Source organism: Centropristis striata, chromosome 1 (genome assembly GCF_030273125.1).
Source record: "Centropristis striata isolate RG_2023a ecotype Rhode Island chromosome 1, C.striata_1.0, whole genome shotgun sequence".
Taxonomy (NCBI): domain Eukaryota; kingdom Metazoa; phylum Chordata; class Actinopteri; order Perciformes; family Serranidae; genus Centropristis; species Centropristis striata.
The window spans coordinates 27722131-27741237 of record NC_081517.1 but is presented as its reverse complement, the minus strand read 5'-3'; the positions used below and the strand labels follow the sequence as shown (position 1 = coordinate 27741237).

General features: G+C 40.3%; 2 protein-coding genes across 2 annotated transcripts in view; one reads left to right on the top strand and one right to left on the bottom strand.

The window, feature by feature from the left end:
• Window positions 1-7649, bottom strand: part of tusc3 (tumor suppressor candidate 3) — a 75135-nt gene extending 67486 nt beyond the window's left edge. The window contains exon 1 of the mRNA XM_059337059.1: window positions 7497-7649. Within this exon, the coding sequence (XP_059193042.1) occupies window positions 7497-7601 (105 nt within the window). The 5' untranslated portion in view covers window positions 7602-7649. The remainder of the gene's footprint in view (window positions 1-7496) is intronic.
• A 7184-nt stretch (window positions 7650-14833) lies between these two features.
• The window catches only part of LOC131974643 (zeta-sarcoglycan), a 390877-nt gene continuing 386603 nt past the window's right edge, over window positions 14834-19107 (top strand). Inside the window, exon 1 of the mRNA XM_059337047.1 lies at window positions 14834-15572. Coding sequence (XP_059193030.1) covers window positions 15534-15572 — 39 coding nt within the window. The 5' untranslated portion in view covers window positions 14834-15533. The remainder of the gene's footprint in view (window positions 15573-19107) is intronic.

Sequence of the window (19107 nt, the reverse complement as noted above, 5' to 3'; positions counted from 1 at the left end):
ACAGTGTTTAGCTTCATAAGCCCCAGTCTAAACTCAGCAAGTGGCTTGGGTTGTGCCCTGAAGGTCCAACCCTGTAGTTTATTGCGCCTCTGTGTGCAGAGGTAGCAGGCTCTTATTATTCCGATCCACTTATTAGACTGGTCCCTGGGTGTGGTAGCAAGCCCACTTCTTTGAAATCTCTATCTCTCTGTAGATATATAACTCTCTAGATATATAATTCTCCTTGCCTCAGACCTGCTGCCCTGGACTTTTTTTTCTCCCTTTGCCTCCCCTGACTCCATAGGCCTAGGTATAGGAAGTGCTTACATTGGTTCTTTCTTTGTGCTGTCGTCAGCCTTAAGACAGAAACACAACACAAGCTAGATATTATATCTAGCAGAGCTGGGGTGATGAACGAGGGAGTATTGAAGGGATATAAATATGCTTTCTCTCTCCATGACTATTTCTTCCACTCCCTGAGGGGCATATAGCAGGATTTAAAAAGGCATGGGTCCACCACTGCTGCCCTAACTTCTTTTTTTTATTAAATCTATTTATTTCTTTCCCATGTTGTCAACCATGATCAATTAAACTTTCTTCTTAACTCCTTCTTTTTTTAGACTCTGATTTTATATTTACCAATTGATCCACCTGTACCTCTCCCCTGATTAAGAAAAGAAAATGAAAATGTAATGTGCTTTCTTAAACATTACATTGTCAAGGCATAAATAGCAGTGGCAAAACTGCCACTATCAGTGCTCTGGGGTCTGGCTCTGACAGGAATACCATTTTCCGATACACCACATCTTGAAAAGAGCTGTGCTGTACTGTGCCGATTTAAAATTTCACTGCAAGCGTATGAAGCAAGACTACCAAGTGTGACCATGCCCATCCTCAACTGAACCTCACTGTCAGTCAAATGATTTGTCAAAGATTTGATTTCATGCAGACAAGAAGAAGAGATCTGACTGAGATTTACGCTTAAGGCAAGGAGTTAAAAGAGTCCCACCTTACATAACTAGGATGAAGGTTTTGATTCATGGATTTTACTGGTGATAGCACCACTTGGGCTGGGCTGATAGATGATTCCATTGTCCAGCATTCCCAAACCCAAACACACGTTTGCTGTGCGCTGATGGGCTTTATTGCGCCCTTAAAACCTAACAATTTAGATTTCTCAGGGGTTCACAGGTTGATCCTTTGTAATGCAAATAAAGGTGGACGCTTCAGCTGTCCATTTTTCAACAAGATCTCAGACCTACATGACCACCCATAATGACCCATATGAGCATTTGTCAAAAAGTAAGAATACATACACGTACAAGTTACTGCTGTAGTAAAAAGGCTATAAAAACCACTGATTTAGGCTTAGGGGAAAAAACGTCCTAGTAAGGTCTTATAAAGGACAATTTAAAAAAGTAAATAATGTCCGTATTGCGGAAGTGAAGTAGTTATGAAGATAACTCCGGAAGTGACATAGTTAAGTAAAAACACGATGAAGAAGTTCAGTGATGTTTAGATCACATTGTTTACTTTTGTTTTCACATGGGACACCAACCCTGTTCTCCTGGGTGAAAGTACGACCCATCCACAACCACTCCCACACACACATAGTGCAACAGTTTTTTATACTGTGTCTCGCCGTCATCTATAATTACGACCAATAGAGGGAAAGTTTGTTCAGGTTCATTTGAAATTTTATGTAATAGGAATCCTTGTCTGTATTACCTAGACGGCAGTCAGCACACTAATTCTTTGGAAAAGCAGGCAGAAGTACTGACACAGAAGTTAAGCTAAGTACAGGGGGAGCAGCAAAATGTATTTTAGCCACTTTTTAGCCAAAAAGGCCCACCTAAAAAAAAGATGTCAGTTTAAGTCAAACTATAACTATATTTAGAATATTTTCCCCTTTTAACTTGCTATCAGACAGTCCTGTTAAGTGTTGAACAAGTACCTCATACAACCCCACTTCAGTAAATATGAACTATCCACTAAGTTGTTTCATCCATGAGCTGGCGTTACATTTTTGAGGAGGCACCCATCACCTAGAGTGCAGCCTCCGGAGTAAAAATCCGGCTTCGCTGTGCGTGTCCTGGATAAGATGTGTGGCTGTTGTTAAGGGTTTTGTTTCTCTCCTCCATCGCTGCTCTTAACAGATAGAAGTGTCAGTGCTTCTGATCCACCCCCCTCTTACCATGCCTTCAGAGCTGTAATGAAGTCCATTCCTTTTTTGCACTGTTAATGCAACACAGACATTTTCTACTTCTCCCGCCTGTGGAAGACTTATAGTGCTGCCTCCTTACTTTATACCTCTGTTAGATTTTATTAGATTCCCAGCAGTGTTTGGCTCTCATTTGATTTTGGTGTATGACAAAAAAAATGTGAATCAGCATTATGGAATCAATTTATATTACACAACTAAAAAAGCAATAGTAAACCCTGAATTACCAGGATGCTTTTACTGAGAAGTGCACGCAAGGAATGCTAAATTAGCCACCAAAGGCTAACTGCTTGCTTGATAGAACAGGGCTCTGCGCTAAGTTTCTTTCCTCAAGCAATACAAAAAAAAAATTTGGAGCACAGAGAAAAAAGTTCAAGTAACACAATTTACAAACAACTAATGTATGACTTTTTCTTAATTCATTATTATTATTATTATAATGTATAAATTTATATTAATAATATAGTAATAATCAAGACTTTCAGACAGGAGCAGGCTGATAAAGTCGACATGCTTGCGACTGACATATTACAAATGCTGCAGGGATGGATGTTTACTTGTGACTGGCTAGTTATCAAGCTTGCTAAATGATATGCAGCTGGCTAGTAAGCTAATGTTAGCTTGCTTATTTCACCATGCACTAATGCTTCACTGGTTACAGAAAATGATCTCAACACTGGGCTGGTGGCCAGCGTCAGTGCTGGTTCTAACGGTCCCTCCGCCGGGAGCTCTTGAGCTACCTGTTCTGCTCCCAGTGAAGTAGTCTGCCAACAGCGGGGACCCAATGGGACCGCATAGTGCGCTGGGCAGGATCATTACCTGCACACTGTGCTCAAAAATTATTTTCGGACTCTGACATATCTATTTTTAAGGGCAAATGCAAGCAAAATACTTGCATTGTAGAGCACTTTAGAAGTGTTAAATTCTGTCCCAAATACGTATAGACAATGGGATTGCAAAGTGACCCCAGAGTCTGGCACCAGGGGTGCAAACTCTTCAGGGGTAAAAAAGGTGACATTAGAGAGCAGGGGTTAGCTAGTAAAAACTAATGTATTTTTTGCTATTGCAACTGCTGTTTAGTCAAATCAATGGCAGACATGATGTTTATAAATTGATCTCACAACAGAAAAGAAAAACTGTCACAAGGTCATGTGTGTGTTTTGTATTACTTGGAGTATAAGGAAACACAATTTCAATCCTCTGTGTACCTGTTGCATTGTTTGGTTGACAATAAAGTACACTTTGACTATGACTTTGATTTCAATTCAGCATGTGTTGTTTACAGTGAGCTGTGCATTGGCCCTCTTCGCAAGCAACATAACAAGGCTACTGTTCCAAGCGTAATGTTAACCTTTATCCTAAGTAACATCCATTTCAGATAAATGTCTACACTGTTGTCTCATTAATTAGTGTCCTGTTCTGAAACTAATCTAAAAGCTATAGTTTTAATTGTTGTTGTTGTGAAAGTATTAACCTTTCTAATATTATCTAAGCATAAAGAAAACAAAACCATCAAAGATGCTAGCTAACTTTAGACTTACAGAAATAATCTTAACACCTGACATTACACCTAAACTTGGATGGCTAACATTTGCTAAATCAAAACAACTCAACATTACAAGGCTAATTAATAGTCAGGATATATCGTCATATGTGTCAATTAAGGCACATAATTCATCATTCATTAGTGGATCATTATGCTTCTCTCAGAGATTCTTACCTTAAGGCATGTGATTCAAAAAGACAATTTTTACAGAAAGGTGACGCCTCTGAATATGTGCATGTCAAAAGGCTCCCTCTAACTTAAGATTTAAATATCAGTGTAACACACAATGTTGATATGTTTCACGATGGCATTAATTATCTAAACCTTTTAACCCTTAAGCCCTACAGTTTTGAGCTAAAGCTTTTAGTGGCGAGGGCAAGACGGAGGGCTGTGAGGGAGAGCAAAAGTTGGTGAGATGAATACAAAATGCTGCTTCACCATTTTGTCCATTTTCCAGCTAAATAAGATCTTCCTCCGCCTCCTCCACCTCCTCTGCCGTGGCCCCAGGCAGGCAACTGGGAAAGAACATTTCTCACATTATAACCCCTCAATATCTCTCCTGTGGCTCATTGAAAGTATATCTGTCTGTGTGTGTGTGTATGTGCTAAGTGTACTAGCATGTGTGGTACAGCCTCACAGGGGATGCACCAAAGTTAAATGTCGGTGGACAAAATATTGAGCTCAGTGGTTTAAAGATAGTGGCAAAGTCAATGGCAGAGGAGCGAACTAATAATAGCCAGATAGATTTGAGCTAGGTTAGTGATTGAGGAATTGTCACTCATTAGATAATGCAGAGGTGCCCTTGAGCCGGTCAGTGCCTAACAGCAGACTGTGGCTATAATGGGCAGCTCCCTGGTGTAATTGTGTGAATGTGAATCAAGGCATTGCTGAAAATAAGCACCGATGTCAGCAGACTGTTCCCGGCTAAAAAGAAGAAAAAACGGTAAAAATAGGAGATTATTCATTAATAACTGTGAAATTGAAGTTTTAAACTCATAATCACAACTAGGGAAGATTTAATAATTGTGCTTTATTCATCTACAAACTACTGTAGGCCGTTTCCCTCAAAGCTGTGATAGTCAGATATATTCAAAGCAGAATGCTGGTCAAAGGAATGAGACACTGATCTTCTCCATTGTTGAAATATTAACATATCTTGCACCAAGACATTTCTAACAGTGCTGTTTAATGTTTGTGAAGTAATAAAGCAAAAAGTCAATCTATCTTTTGCTTTTAACCATGTAAATATATTGGCCATTACCTGCATCAACTTTTTAATTTGGAAGACATAATGTATATACACACAGACAAACTGTACATCTTAGGTTAAGTGGTTCAAATGAATCCTGGCTCTACATAATATTTAAAGTGTCTCTATAGCTCACTTATACACTAGTAAGAAAATCAATATGGCAAAGGATGCAACTGTATCATCTGAGAAAGTCACCTCTACTGAATGCTAACTTTTCAAGAGGTGAGAAATGTGCGTTCATTTTTGCACAGCTTCACTCCAACAGCGATGACACATTCATTATACATACACCTCACAAGCCATCAACATTAGTGATAGAAATATGAAGTGTTTACAGCGAACTGGAGGGCAAACATGTCAGTCTCAATTATTAATTCAATCTCTCTCTCTTTCAAATGCTTTTTCAGTGGTTAATCTGTCCATTTATTCATCAGTTTATTCTTCCACTCCGCCAGCTCTTTCTTCATCCATTTGTGGACATGTTCAATTCTTTATTCATTCATTCAAATATTTGTTCACTTGTCATGTATTTGTCCAAGCTTTCCATCATTTATTAATCCTGCAGTTTGTCCACTCAATCAATTTTCTATTCATATGCTAAGTCAGCTACCAGACAGAGCAGATGAGGTGGTGCAAGAGCAAAGTTACAACAGCACTGTGACTTGGTTAAAAGTCATTGGCCCACAAAAAAATTGTCAAACAAACTAAGGCAGCCCACAAAATGATGATATGACCTCATTCGAACCTCATGTTGACCATTTGAACAGCACAGTTTTTCTTTTGCCAAAGCAAGATCGGCTTAACTACACCTGAAACAAGCGTAACCATCCTTTTACTCCACCTGGACTTCCTGGAGTATGCCATAGTCTTACCGGCACTGAAACAACATTTCCCCACTGATGGAGTCCCCGGCACTGCTTTATCGCAGGACTGTCTTTGGCATGAATCCTTGCTAATAGTGCTGTCAGGAGCTAGGCAGGAGAAGTGCCCTGCATTGTGTTCAAACATTATTATGAAATTATCATAGGACAACAACTTATTTTTACTTTTGACAAATCATGGTCGCTTAATGCAGGCAAAGGCACAATTCACAAGTCATACAGGTAAAACCTGTAACTTGACATATAAGCTGTTAAGTGTAAGGCGACTGCTCTGCAAGGCCATAAATAATAGTTTGACATACTCATCTCACGGGTGACAAGAGATGGTTAAAAAATCTGGAAAAGCCAATATTATTTTTTTTAAATCTCTCATTCTATAATTTAAATTAATTGTTTAGTATCTGTCACAATCCTAGGTAATTAAAATGCATCAGGATCAATGTTTAGTATTTTTAATAAAGAAATAGTATCAACAGATAATAGAAAACAAGAAGGACTAAAACATAACTAAGGTAAATACATTTGAAGTTTCACCCCATATACACATGATGATGAAGTATAACTTACAAAAGACAGACTGGCTTCTTTGTAAATTATTTTAAAATGATCACTGCATGAATGAACATGTGAATAACTGATTAATAACCATCGGAAAGTTGCATATTGCACTGCACTTCCTATTTCCCGGTTACAGATGCTGTGAACAAGCGAGAAGCCAATCGACCACTACTACATATGTGTGTAAAATTACTATTATTCGAGAGTACATTACCAACTGCACAATAATAAGACATTCAACAGGAAGCAGGTAAACAGACAACTGCTGTGCAAACTGCCTTTCAGCCCAGAGACAAATGTCACATCGAGCAAACGCGGCAGAGCTTCCGCCTTGTGTTTCAGTTGAAACAGACCTGCTACCGCTTCAACGAAATAGCCACATGATGGTCTCTTATACTAAACTAGCTGTAGTAATAGGCTGTTCCAGTAAACGACAGCAGCCTTATTAAACCGATATTAAGGTATATTTGTGGTTAGTGTGAGATTATCGCCAGCATCGTCTAATGTCAAGCTACCCAAAAGCAAATCACAACACTTCCTGCAGTTATGAGTTTCAAAATAAAATCCTAATAGGAGTCAACGCAGCAATGATATTAAACGTTATTGGAAGTAACGTCAAACTATTAAATGAGTGCTATTTTAAACACGTACGATATCATAGTCATTCTCCCAAAATACACTGATTTTTTTTAACAGAATGATGTAAATGCGTTAGCTAGCTAAGTTACATTAGCTCGCTGTACCCAACCATGCACGTAAACCTTGCACTTGTCATTTTATGCAACACAGCTTAGTCACATAGGAATGAGTACACCACAATGTAAAAAAAATATATATATATAACTTGTAAGCAGGGTCTCTTTCATTTAAATCAAACGAAAATCGTTTACTGTGTCCAAAAAGGATAAACAACCAGAACGTCGCCATGACAAACTTCCTGTCTACCCTGACTAATGCTCACTAGCTTAACGTTTAACAGCAGCTCAACTTGTACACTCATTCCATGAACCAGCACCAACAATTTTGCTGAAAAATTCATTTAGGTGGTTGAAGCGTTACCTCCTTCTTCTTCTGTCCTCCCCCGGGAGGCAGACATAGCAGCAAGAGGCAGAAAACAGACAGGACCGGCAGCCTTACGAAGGATTTAGCCCAAACAGACGCCATGACGGAAGGATGCTCTGACTGAGAGACACGTCTCCGACAATGGATGCTGAGCCGACCAATCAACGGACAGGGATTGGAAGTACGGAAGTCTATGGGTCTTGTAGTCTTTTAGACTGACAGAACTTTACAAATTAACTCTATGGAGTCTGGGGCTATTTTTTGTCCATTCTTGAATCCTTTTCATCCTGCCTGTATACACCACTTTAAAAACGTTTAAATGCCATGTTGGTATATCTTTTTCAGCACAACCTCACCTATATGACCTGATAATAACTGTATTTTATTTGTGTCTTGTATGTTTAGCGTAACAATTTTAGTCATTTTGTGTCTTTTTGGTCATTTTGTGTCTTTTGTTGTGTCTTTTTTGTCATTTCATGTCTTTTTTAGGTCATTTCTGTGTTGTGATTTTGAATCTTTTTTTTTACTTTCAAAACACTATCATGTTCAATAAAGAATTTTAAATGTTGCAAATGTGAACAAAGGTTGCAAATATAACATATAAGTGGGTTACTTTTTTACCTTGTTTCCAGTTTTACTTTGTATATCATCATCAAACTGAAACTGTCCTCATGGAATTTACAGCCAGAACTTTAGAGGTAAATTTACAGAAGGGCTGCTTTGTTTTTACGTCTGGATGTGATGACGAAGCCATGCTTTGGCACTTTTGGTGACTCCAGAGGGTTAATTAAATAGTCACATCTAGAGTTCATACTATTACTTAAAATTCGGGGAATGCATCTAATCATAACTGTTCATGTATTCATATTTTTATTTAATTGTGATACATACATTTACTTCATATTAGTCTTGTACTGAACAGGCAAAATAGTAACCTGACCTGAGCGTTGTATTGCATACTCTGGTTATAGGCTGCATTAGAAATGCAAATAATATGCATTAACCTAGTGTTGACTGATAATTGCATATCATACACACATATCCAAAATATTTTAGTCTATGTGCTGCTGTTTATTTTCCCATGGGGAATGTCTTTCACTCTCAAACATTTGCAATGAGTCAGCTGAGTGAAAATTTCCACCTGATTAAGTTACTGGTCTGCAGCCTGGCCTGCTATTTGTCAAAACTGTGAAGGTTTGTGACTTTCGAACCAAGAACTGCAAAATTTGTCACTCTTTTCCTCCCTCTTATGTGTTCTGGGAGTGGGGAGATTGTCAGAGACACTTCATAGAGTTAATTGAGGGGGATAAATGATTTATGTGAAATCATTGGGGGTGACATGTCTCCCTGTCTCCCATTAAATTACACCTCAGCACTTTGTGACAATGCAGTACATATTCAGTGAATATATATTAATGTAGTCCAATACAACACCACAAGAATCTACAGCTTCATTACCATAACACACTGAGCCAAAATGACGATGCAGCTTGAAAAGGTTCAAGGTTCGGCTTTATTGTCATTACACAATACAGGATTGCACAGAGCAGTGGAATTGTAACCCTGTATGCTACACACACAGAACACAACATATTTTAAAAATATTAGAATAAAACAGGAACACTAAACGTGGAAAATGTGTAAACTATCACACATTAGAAAGAATAGTGTACTGCATTGTCTTGCATTGGACCTGGGCCTGCTTGTTCAGCCACTGGGTATGATTCTCTGCCTTTAACCCAAAGGAAAGGAAGAGGAAGTGGCTAATCTGGTTAACTTTCTTGCTTTCACTCTCTGATGTGCAAAATAGCTTTCTCTCTGTCTTTTAGATTGCATGCCTACTCAGAAGGCACACCCTGTACTGATGCAGTTCAGCTCTAAGTCACAAAGTAGTACTTTCATGTGGTAAATAGTGTTTAGACTGAACTGATTGACTTGTTATTCTTAAATAAAAAAGTACAAACAAAAAAGTAATTTTCTCTGGAGGGTGGAAGAAGTGGTCGTTCATGGCCCGATGCATCGTGCAAGGTCTAATGACCTGCTGGAAGAAAGCAATGCTGGAGAGTCTTCAGCTAAATAGCAGTGAGATCATTACATCTGAAGTGAAACTAAATGGCATATTCATAAAGCAAGGACACAAATGAACAAAAAAACACAAATGATCAAGGGGTGAATAAAGCAATGTATATAAAAAAGGAAGTATAGTTAAGTCTCAAACTCTCTCTCTCTCTCTCTCTCTCTCTCTCTCTCTCTCTCTCTCTCACACACACACACACACACACACACAAAACACACACATAAACACACACACACACACACAGCCAATATGAAACGCATGTTGGAATATTAAAGCCAATGCACCGTGAAACAATCAAAACGTGTTGCAGTCTTGTTAAACCACAGTTCATTCACTCTATAGCAACTCAATCATGGAAACATCCACATACTTGTTGGGCTTGGTTGCAGAATTCCTAATATGATTCCCTTGGAATGGCTTTGCATTGTTATTACGAAGAACTGAAGTTGCTGAACTTTTAAATGTAAAGGTCACATGAGTTAATGAGCTGTAGATTGCATCTGGTAAACGGGTTGTTTTAGGGACAGCTATTCAGCAATTTTTTGAGAAAATAATTAAAATGGCCAGCACTATTTGACATACTGAAATTGCTTGTTTTGTCAAAAAAACAAAGATATTCAGTTTAGCATTATAGAGAATTAAAAGAAACAGAAAATAGTCACATTATAAGCGAAGGACATGAGAAGCAAAATAGTGGATAGTGGTGTTTTTTATTTTTGTAAAGAAATTACTCCAATGATTAATCTTTAAAGATTACATTTTTAATAGAAGAAGAAGAATAAGTACTTTCCATGAGTATTTATTTATATATTTGGAATATATAAAACAATCTGACTGTGGCGATTCTGCAAAACAAATAATTTTACTTTTGATACTGTAAGTTTGTTTTGATACAATACCTTTATGCTTTAACATAAGTAAAGTTCTGAATGCAGGATTTTTACTAATGGAGTAATTTCACAATGTGGTATAAGTTATTTTACTTAAGTAAGGGATGTAACTACTACTTCTTCCAGCACTGCTAATTACCATTGCTTCATAAATTAAATACTAGTAAAATAATGAATTATTTAGTTTTCTGTGAAACCACTCAATCTCCCCGGATCCTTCCTAAATAGCAAGCAGAGCAATCACTAACTATCTCATCTTCAATTTCAAATGCATCCCCTATGTTATTTCAGACAACATCTTGCAAGTAACTTGCAAGGTGTTGTGCAACTTTGTGCTGCATAGCAATGTGTCCCTCCCATAAGCTTTTGCTCTTATTGCAGCTAGCAAAGTAAACAGCTGCACTTTGAATTTAAGTAGAAGAATAAAGCTCCTACCTGATTACAGTTTGGAGAGGGAGAGAGAAGTGGGACAGAGACAGAGAGAGACAGATAAGCCTGTTAAAGTCAGTTGCTGCTACTGCACAGCTGCATCATGGTCCATTAGAATGGTGGGGCAGGTAAAATCACATACATACAAAGATAAGAGCAACTGTAAAGGGGAAAACATGTGCCCATGTGAGAAATATATCCCATGGGAGAATGTGTTTCACATGTGACACATTCATGTGCATTTTGGTAAGGGAAATAACATTAAGTATAGTACTTATAGCTTTCTTTGTTTCTCATGAACAGTGTGGGAATAAAGTGAAATGAGAGAGATTCTGTACATTTGAATTTGCAGGCGAGCTGCAGATATGTAAAGCCAAGTAAATGAGAGGCGGCATGGTGGGACAGAAAAACTGTTTATGGTCTTTTAAAATGGAGGGAAAAGGCAGGGGGAGGAATGGAGGCAGCGGGAGAGAAACAGAGAGGGAGAGAGAGAAGGAGGGGAGAGATGGGTGATGTCATATCCAGCTGGCACAAGACTGGGTGCCCGTATCTGATGTCAGCCGCTCCCTTGTAAAAAATAACGAGTCCTCGGAAAAATGATTAATTGCCCGACAGCACAAAGTTTATAGAAAAGAAAGAGAGATGGTGGTGGAGAGGTGGAGGTGGTGGGGGTCCCTGAGTTACAGAGGAGCAGAAAATAGCAAAAGAGCGCAAGAGAGAGAGAGGTTGAGAGAGTGCAGCATCAAAAGAGAAAACAGAGAAAGAGAGAGAGATGTTGGGGTAGAGAGGGATTGCAGGCAATTGGGATGAAGAGGGGAAGTGAGAGAGAGCGAAGAAAGAGAAGCAGCGAAGAAGAGAGTCAGATAAACACAGAGGGAGGAGCGGAGAGAATGAGTGAGGCATTCATTAATATGATGTTCGTTATCTCTGACCGAGTCCCTCAACAAATGTTCCTCTGTGTTCTCTAGTGTGCTATTCAATGGCCCTATAGCTGTGTGTGTGTGTGTGTGTGTGTGTGTGTGTGTGTTTTCATAAAGTATCTGAGCTCTGTACAGCACAAATGTGTGTGTGACCACTCTTATAGGCGAATCTACTGCACTTCAAGTCTATGGGATGCCACACTAACGTAAAGTGGAAAAGACTTGAAATGGTCCTTAATAAAGAAGTGTGGGTGAAGCAGAAATCTTGTAGCCAAGGATGGTGCCATCTTGGTATATTCATGGAGGATGAGCATCAATAACATAATGCTGAAATTAAAGAAATGGTGATTCACAGACACGTATCAATTCGTTTTGGGATATCTTGTCAATTTGTTCAGTTAACATGAAACCAACACATCTGAGAAACAGTCTTTTGAAATAAAACATAACTACAGCTGCTGTAAACATGGACAAACAGACTTACAGCATATTGATAAGTCATAAACTGGATAATAATTCTGGTGGTTTACATCCTCGGTGGAATGTGAGTATGTGGCGGGATAATCATATCCCTCCTTGTTACAGCGTGGCAAGGTGTTTTCCACTTGGCTGGCACAGGAGGTCTTAGTCTATGAGGGAACATTATTCAGCATATCCTCCCTGTCTTACCTTACCTGCAGTCATCATATCTAATACTAGATAAAAAAAGACCCAACAGGCAACTTGTACAAGCAGCTTCTTATGACCAATATATTTACTGTGGCGGTGACCTCTACTGGCTGTATCAAAAGAAAGCAAACAAAATGATGTTATGCTATCAAACGTTATGCTATAGCGAACTACACAACGGTCACATGAATTGAACGTCAGAGCCGTTAGTTTCAGGTGGTCTTTGACAAGCTAACCATCTGTTTTGATGAGCTAGCAAAACTGTAGCCTAATAAATTGTTTATTAATCTAATCTACAAACTATAAAAGTTTGCAAGAGCACTGAAAAACACGACTAGAGGCTGTAAGGCGGACAAGTGAGATCTCCCATCCATGTCCGCCATGCAACTGCGTTTTTAAAGACACGTAGAAACTTCAAATTTGACAACTGGTGGTATTTATTAACTTATTTCATGTCGTTCAAAAAAACACAAACATCACTTCAGCTTGGGTTAACCACGGACCTTATTCAGGCATCTAACCACTACTCCATTGAAAATCCTCATTGAGTTTGAGAGGAGAGACGTTTAAGAACTCATACTTGTGGCACCCTATTAAGATGGAAATAGGGAGTCGGGTGACGCAGTATAAGGAGCAACAAAGTCAGCGTAGGGAGGAGGGTTGGGGGATGAATGGGTCAAACAAACACAATGACTTTGACCCAGGAGAGTAGTTATGGTGCATAAACCTGACCAAACTGCGACTGTTGTGTTTTGAAATGAGGATGTTTTGATCTGCTGCAACCAGTAGGGGGTAGGGTAATTTATGGGGACAGTGAGAGAGAGTGTTAATGCCACTAGACTTCACAACTGCAAGTATTCTTTGGAGCCAGGGACATATTTCAAGACCAAAAAAGAGAGAGATTAGGCTTTCAATAATTTATACCAAGGCACTGTGCTTTGATGAAAATTAAAAGCCTTTAATATATGGCCATAACCTTGTATTTTTATTTTTTCAATTCTTGGTAATTTTCGGTGATGACTTAGTGATCACGAAGCTGAGTCTAACCTTTCTCTTTTGTAAAAATGTGTTTGAATACATTACAAGTGATAAGGACAGCAGAGGTCTCCAGTTTTTTATATTTCACTGGTTAAAAAGGACAATATTTCTGTATTCTGTCTGAAAAATAGTCTGGTACTGATTGATTCACTGTCAGTGAAAATATGTCCTCTAGCATTGAGTTTGATTGTTTGTTTTTTTTAAACAAAACTTTCTGAATTTTTGGGACATTTTATCACATAATACAGGGTATGTTCCACACGCTTGAAGAGTACAATCTGCCATGAACTGAGATAATAATAGACTGTGTTTCGGAACTTTATGTCAGAGAGTGACATTGTAGAGATCAGCATTAAGAGTACATCTCTCTTCTCCCCTCTCCTTCTTTCATCACCTTATTGCACTTTCCTTTCCTCTGCTCTTATTTTTGCCAACACACCTCCTCTCCTCCTCCCTCTTCTTTAGTTTTCTCCCCTCTCTCTTCTCCTCCTTTTGTCACCACACCTACTGTCATCGCTCCGATCCACTCCTCTCGTTTCCTTCCCCTCTCTCCCCTGCTCTGCCCTCCTTCAATTGTCTCCTTTCCTTTGCTCTCCTTGGGCACCACACCTCCTCTCCTCCCATCCTCTCCCCTTCACTGCTCTGCTCTTCTACTTATTCAGAAGGTGTGTGACAGATAATAAAAAGCCCTACTGGTCGGCAGGCGGCGACACCTTATTATGCAGAAGAAGGATGGAGACAATTTGCCCATACAAGAAAGAAAGAAAGAAAGAAAGAAAGAAAGAAAGAAAGGATTAGACTATTCAAATAAAGATATGATTATAATATGATTATTTTTCTGTTCATATAGAGGCATACTGTATCAGCTTAGTACCTCTACATTCTGTTTTTTTTGTCTTTCTCCCTGTCTCTCTTACACACACACACAGACACACAGACACACAGACACACACACACACACACACACACACACACACAGCAACCAGCCAGACTTTCTGCAACAGCCTTCCAACAGCCTCTGCATTTAAATCTCTTTCTTGTCTTCAGTGGCAAAGCAGCATTTTCGATTCATCTACTTGATTAAAACGAGCCTTTACCTCTCCCTCCTCCTCCCTCTTGCTCTGTCACACACACACACACACACACACACACACACGCACGCACACCGGTGCGTCAGTCATTGGAATAATATACAGCATAAACCTTCCTTCCTTCTCTCCTCTCGCCTCAACTCTCACAGCTCTCCTCATCTCCTCTCTTCAGCATTGCTCCCACCAGGTCTCTCCCTCTCTCTCTTTCTCTCTCCCTCTTTCTCTCTCTGACCTCCCTCTCTTTCTCTCTCTTCCCCTTTTCTTTCGGGGAGAGCTGATATCTCTGGCGGTTTGCCGCATGGAAGTCGCCCAGGCAAGGCAGAATATCATCTGTCTGATCCGGACTCCTTCTCTCCAGTTGCCGACCACTGCACGAGCAGACACAACATCACACTCACATTTACTGGGATTCAACGGGATATAACGGCATTTATCCGCTGACCGACTGACAGGAGAGTCTATAGACCCCGGCTTCATTCCTGCAGTGGGGGGAATATTTCTTACTCAGATGTAACAACAACAACAACAAAAAAGACGTACCGGATCGTCAAGTGCGCAAAAGCCGCAGCTTGAAACATTACGCACAGATAATTCTGTTTATTTATATATTGTTTCTATTCCCTCCATCCCCCTGCTCGGACAAACCGGGGACCGGAGGTGGGGGGGACTTCCACGGCATGGAGTCCTGATTTTACCAAGCGACCCACCGGGAGGAATGAAACTGAGAAAATCCGTCACCGTGGTGGAATATTAATAACCTAATCCTAACAATAATCCAGTGGATGTTGGAGCAGAGTTTGGGACTCTAGAGAGCATTCCAACTTTTTTTGGTCTCCGTTTTTAATCTCTTTCCCTCTCATCTTCTTCGCCTGTGGGACTTCTATTTTCGTGACTGATTTGCAGCACTTCACTTCTCTATCATGGACCGGTCGACGTCTTTGGATATAGAAGCGCTCAAGGTAAGACGCTCGCAACCGGGCGGCGCGTACTTGTTCCAGGGGAGGGGGAGAGTTGCGACCCTCCGCTGGGTGGGTGAATGACTGGGTGGCCTGTTGGGTGACTGGGTATGATGGGTGGCTGCTCTGGTGGCTGTTATCACTGGGTGGCAGGTTGAATTAATCCGCAGCAGTGTGGCTGCTGGTGAGGGGTAACACTGCTGTACTGTGGCTCAGTGGCTGGGTGGCTGGATGGGTGACCGGGTGGCGTCTTTGGGCTAGATGGGTGACCCAGAGGTTTTAGGAGCTGGGCTGGCAGCCGGATGCTGATCGTCTCCAGGTGCAGTAAACGGATGGGGTTCGCCACTGTCTGAGTACCCAGCTCCCGGTTGTTGCAACACGATCCAAGAGCATCTCCCCCACTCTGTCTCTGTTTCTCCATCACACACATGCACAAATCCACACTCTGTCTGTGCTGGTTAGGGAATAAAGAGAGAGAGGGAGAGAGAGAGGGAGGGGAGGGGGGGGGGGGGGGGGGGGGGGGGGCAGAGCGTGCATGTCAGTATTCGGAGCGTGGGGTGAATTTCAATACGCTTTGCTTGCACAGAGAGTTGTTGCAGGGAGCTGTTGTGGGCGTCGGTGGGACGCTCGATAGACGGGACGGATTTTCCCGGCGGGGCGGCATCTTTGTGCAGAGGGTGTTGGTTGGGTAACGATTGAGGAGAGAAGGGCAGAGAGTGAAGAAAGAGGTCACTCGCTATTTATTCTCATTTCATCCTCACTCCATCTAAAATTCCCACTTCAATGTAAAGAGTACCTGCTTAAAAGTGAAGTCTCTTCGATTCCTAATTGTCAAGCTAAAATTAATATTCTTCCTGTGTGCGCTTGTGCCCGTCTACTTGTGTGTTGTGCCTGTGTGTGTGTGTGTGTGTGTGTGTGTGTGTGTGTGTGCGTGCGTGCGTGCGTGTGTGTGTGTGTGTGTGTGTGTGGTGACGGTGGGGGATCTGGGTCGCTTGGTCTCTCTAGAAAGTTTTGCCCCCCACTTCCTAACCACAGTCATGTGAATGTCATATCAATGAGGATAGGTTAGTGTTGCTCACAAAACGTCCATTTCACCAATAATCTAGGTAGGCAAAATGAGTTTCAGTTAAAGATATAGATACATATGAGTGCGCAGAGTGATTTATTGTGCATAAGCATTGTAAAAACTATTTGGAAGCAGGTGTACCAGGGGAGAATTCAGCACCGGTTCCCTCATCATGAATATTTTGGAAATGTATGCAAAGCAACCCTGCCCTCAGCATGCATTCATCACTCAAATTTGACTTTTAAATTCAATCCATAGAAGGTGCTTGCACGTTTTTGTGTTATGCGTGGTTGTATTTGTGTCTGTGCACATGTTTATGGTCACCTAAAGCAATCCACAAGCTGTATGGTGTTAACATTTGACTGCAATAATGAAAATGGCTTCCAATAGCAAAACCAAGGGTCCCTGCAGGAATACAAGCTCATTGTTAAGAATAAAGAACAAGTATTACAGAAGTCTTTGAGTGGTACCATTGTCAATAATAAGGCAAAAAGTTCAGACAGGTCACTGTCATTACTGACATTACCACATGTGTATTGTAGGAATGTCATACTTTGAGTTGTCATCAGGGAACGTTATGTAGACAGGAGATGTGGATGGAAATGTCCATTTTCTATGTGTCGCTGCTGTTACTGATAACTGGTGATTGGATAAATCAGCAAATCGATTAAATTCCCCAGGGGTCTGACATTTCAAGTAGCATTTTTATGTGATCATTTTTCTGAGGAGACCGGGATACTGCGCTGATGCAGCGCTACAAATTGACTTTGACTCAGCTGGCCGGTTGCAGATTCCAAAGATGGAAATTGACATTCTGATTTAAAAATGACCTTAACTGTTTGCCAATGAGCTTGATCTGCAGAACTGCGAGAGTATTGATGTTTATGGTCTTTCATGATGACATGTTTGATACAACCTGTTTGAATTGAAATTATAACTGTAACATATTGTATCTGAGAGTGATGTATACACAAGAGAGTAACTATCTTGCATTTAATTCAACATAACTTATCTTTCTGTGAATAATATATTGTGAGCTTAAAATGAGGCTGTATCTACAGGTTTGCTTTCTGACCTTTGGCCCTTTGCTACATGCCATTCTCTCTCTCTCTCTGCCCCAAAAATCTATTTAAATAAAAGAAAAATGTGGCTCTATCGGACTTGCTTTTATCAAAGCTGAGTAGGGAATTACTCAGCATTTGTCATCTTCTTTGAATAGCTATTGATGCTTGTGTGGTGTAATTTACAAGCCTTGGCAGGTTAAATATTTTAAAATAAACAGAATATAGTCTAGTACTTTAAAATGATTTTATATTTCTGATGTTTAATATCTCAGAACTGCACTGCCAAACAAAACATTACAACTCTAAGATCTTATGTTTAAGGGAAATGCTGTTGTTTTTCATCCCGAGTTCCTGTTCCCATAATTATGGCTACAGTGCTCACTGTGCACTTGCCGCCTCAGTTGAAGGGATTTGGTATATGCCACTCTGGCAATGTTTGGTGCAAGCAGCAAAAGCCTCCTGAAGCCATCCGAATAAATGATTGTTTCTGAGTACGACCAAGAGTAAACACAGAAATCAGCCCCCTGGACTAGCTATTATAGCAAACTGCATGAGAACCTTTTTTTTCCAGACTGTGTTTCATGAAACTCATGATCAGTGCATCCACAATTATGAGACTAACATCCAATAGAAAAATAACAACAAAAAAAGATTTAAAAAGCATATTACAGTTTGATGAGTGGTGCCCCAGTCTAATCTCAACCCAGGCAGAGTTAGTCCATTGAGTTTAAAGGATTTCCATTCACTTCCACCAGTCTATCTATCCATCCATCTGCTGGTTGTTTTTGCAGAGCTGGTGTCATATCCTTGGCAGTGCTGACAATCCCTGAGTCCTAGCGCATTGGTAGTTGGCACTCAAACACACACACAAACACACACACCGTTCTCCATTTGTGGTGAAGGTCGCAAATGTGTGTGTTTATACGCTTGTGTGTGCGTTTGTCAGTGTGGGGATAGCCATCTTCATCCACACTTGTGTGGATCAATCCGTCACAACCCACCATACTTTTAAATATATTTGTGAATTAATGAAAATCCATACAGTGTCCTCTCAAGAATAGCAAAACTGTGCGTGTGAGTGTATACAGGTCCGCTGGCCAGCTGGCCTTTCAAACTTTAAAAGTAAACTGGACACAAACGGACACACACACACACACACACACACACACACAGCAATCCAATCTAATGAAAAGCCAGATTTTTGTTTGTGTGTCTGAGAGAGTGTGTGTGTGAGCCTCCAAGAGCAATCACAGGAAATGAACAGCGAACAAGGACAACATTGGGACATTGGGAAGTCACTGCATTATATCAAATATACAAGTGGTATGTGTGTGTTTGTGTGTGTGTGTGTGTGTGTGTGTGTGTGTGTGTGTGAGTGTCTGGATTTGACCAAAGACTGATCTGCTTG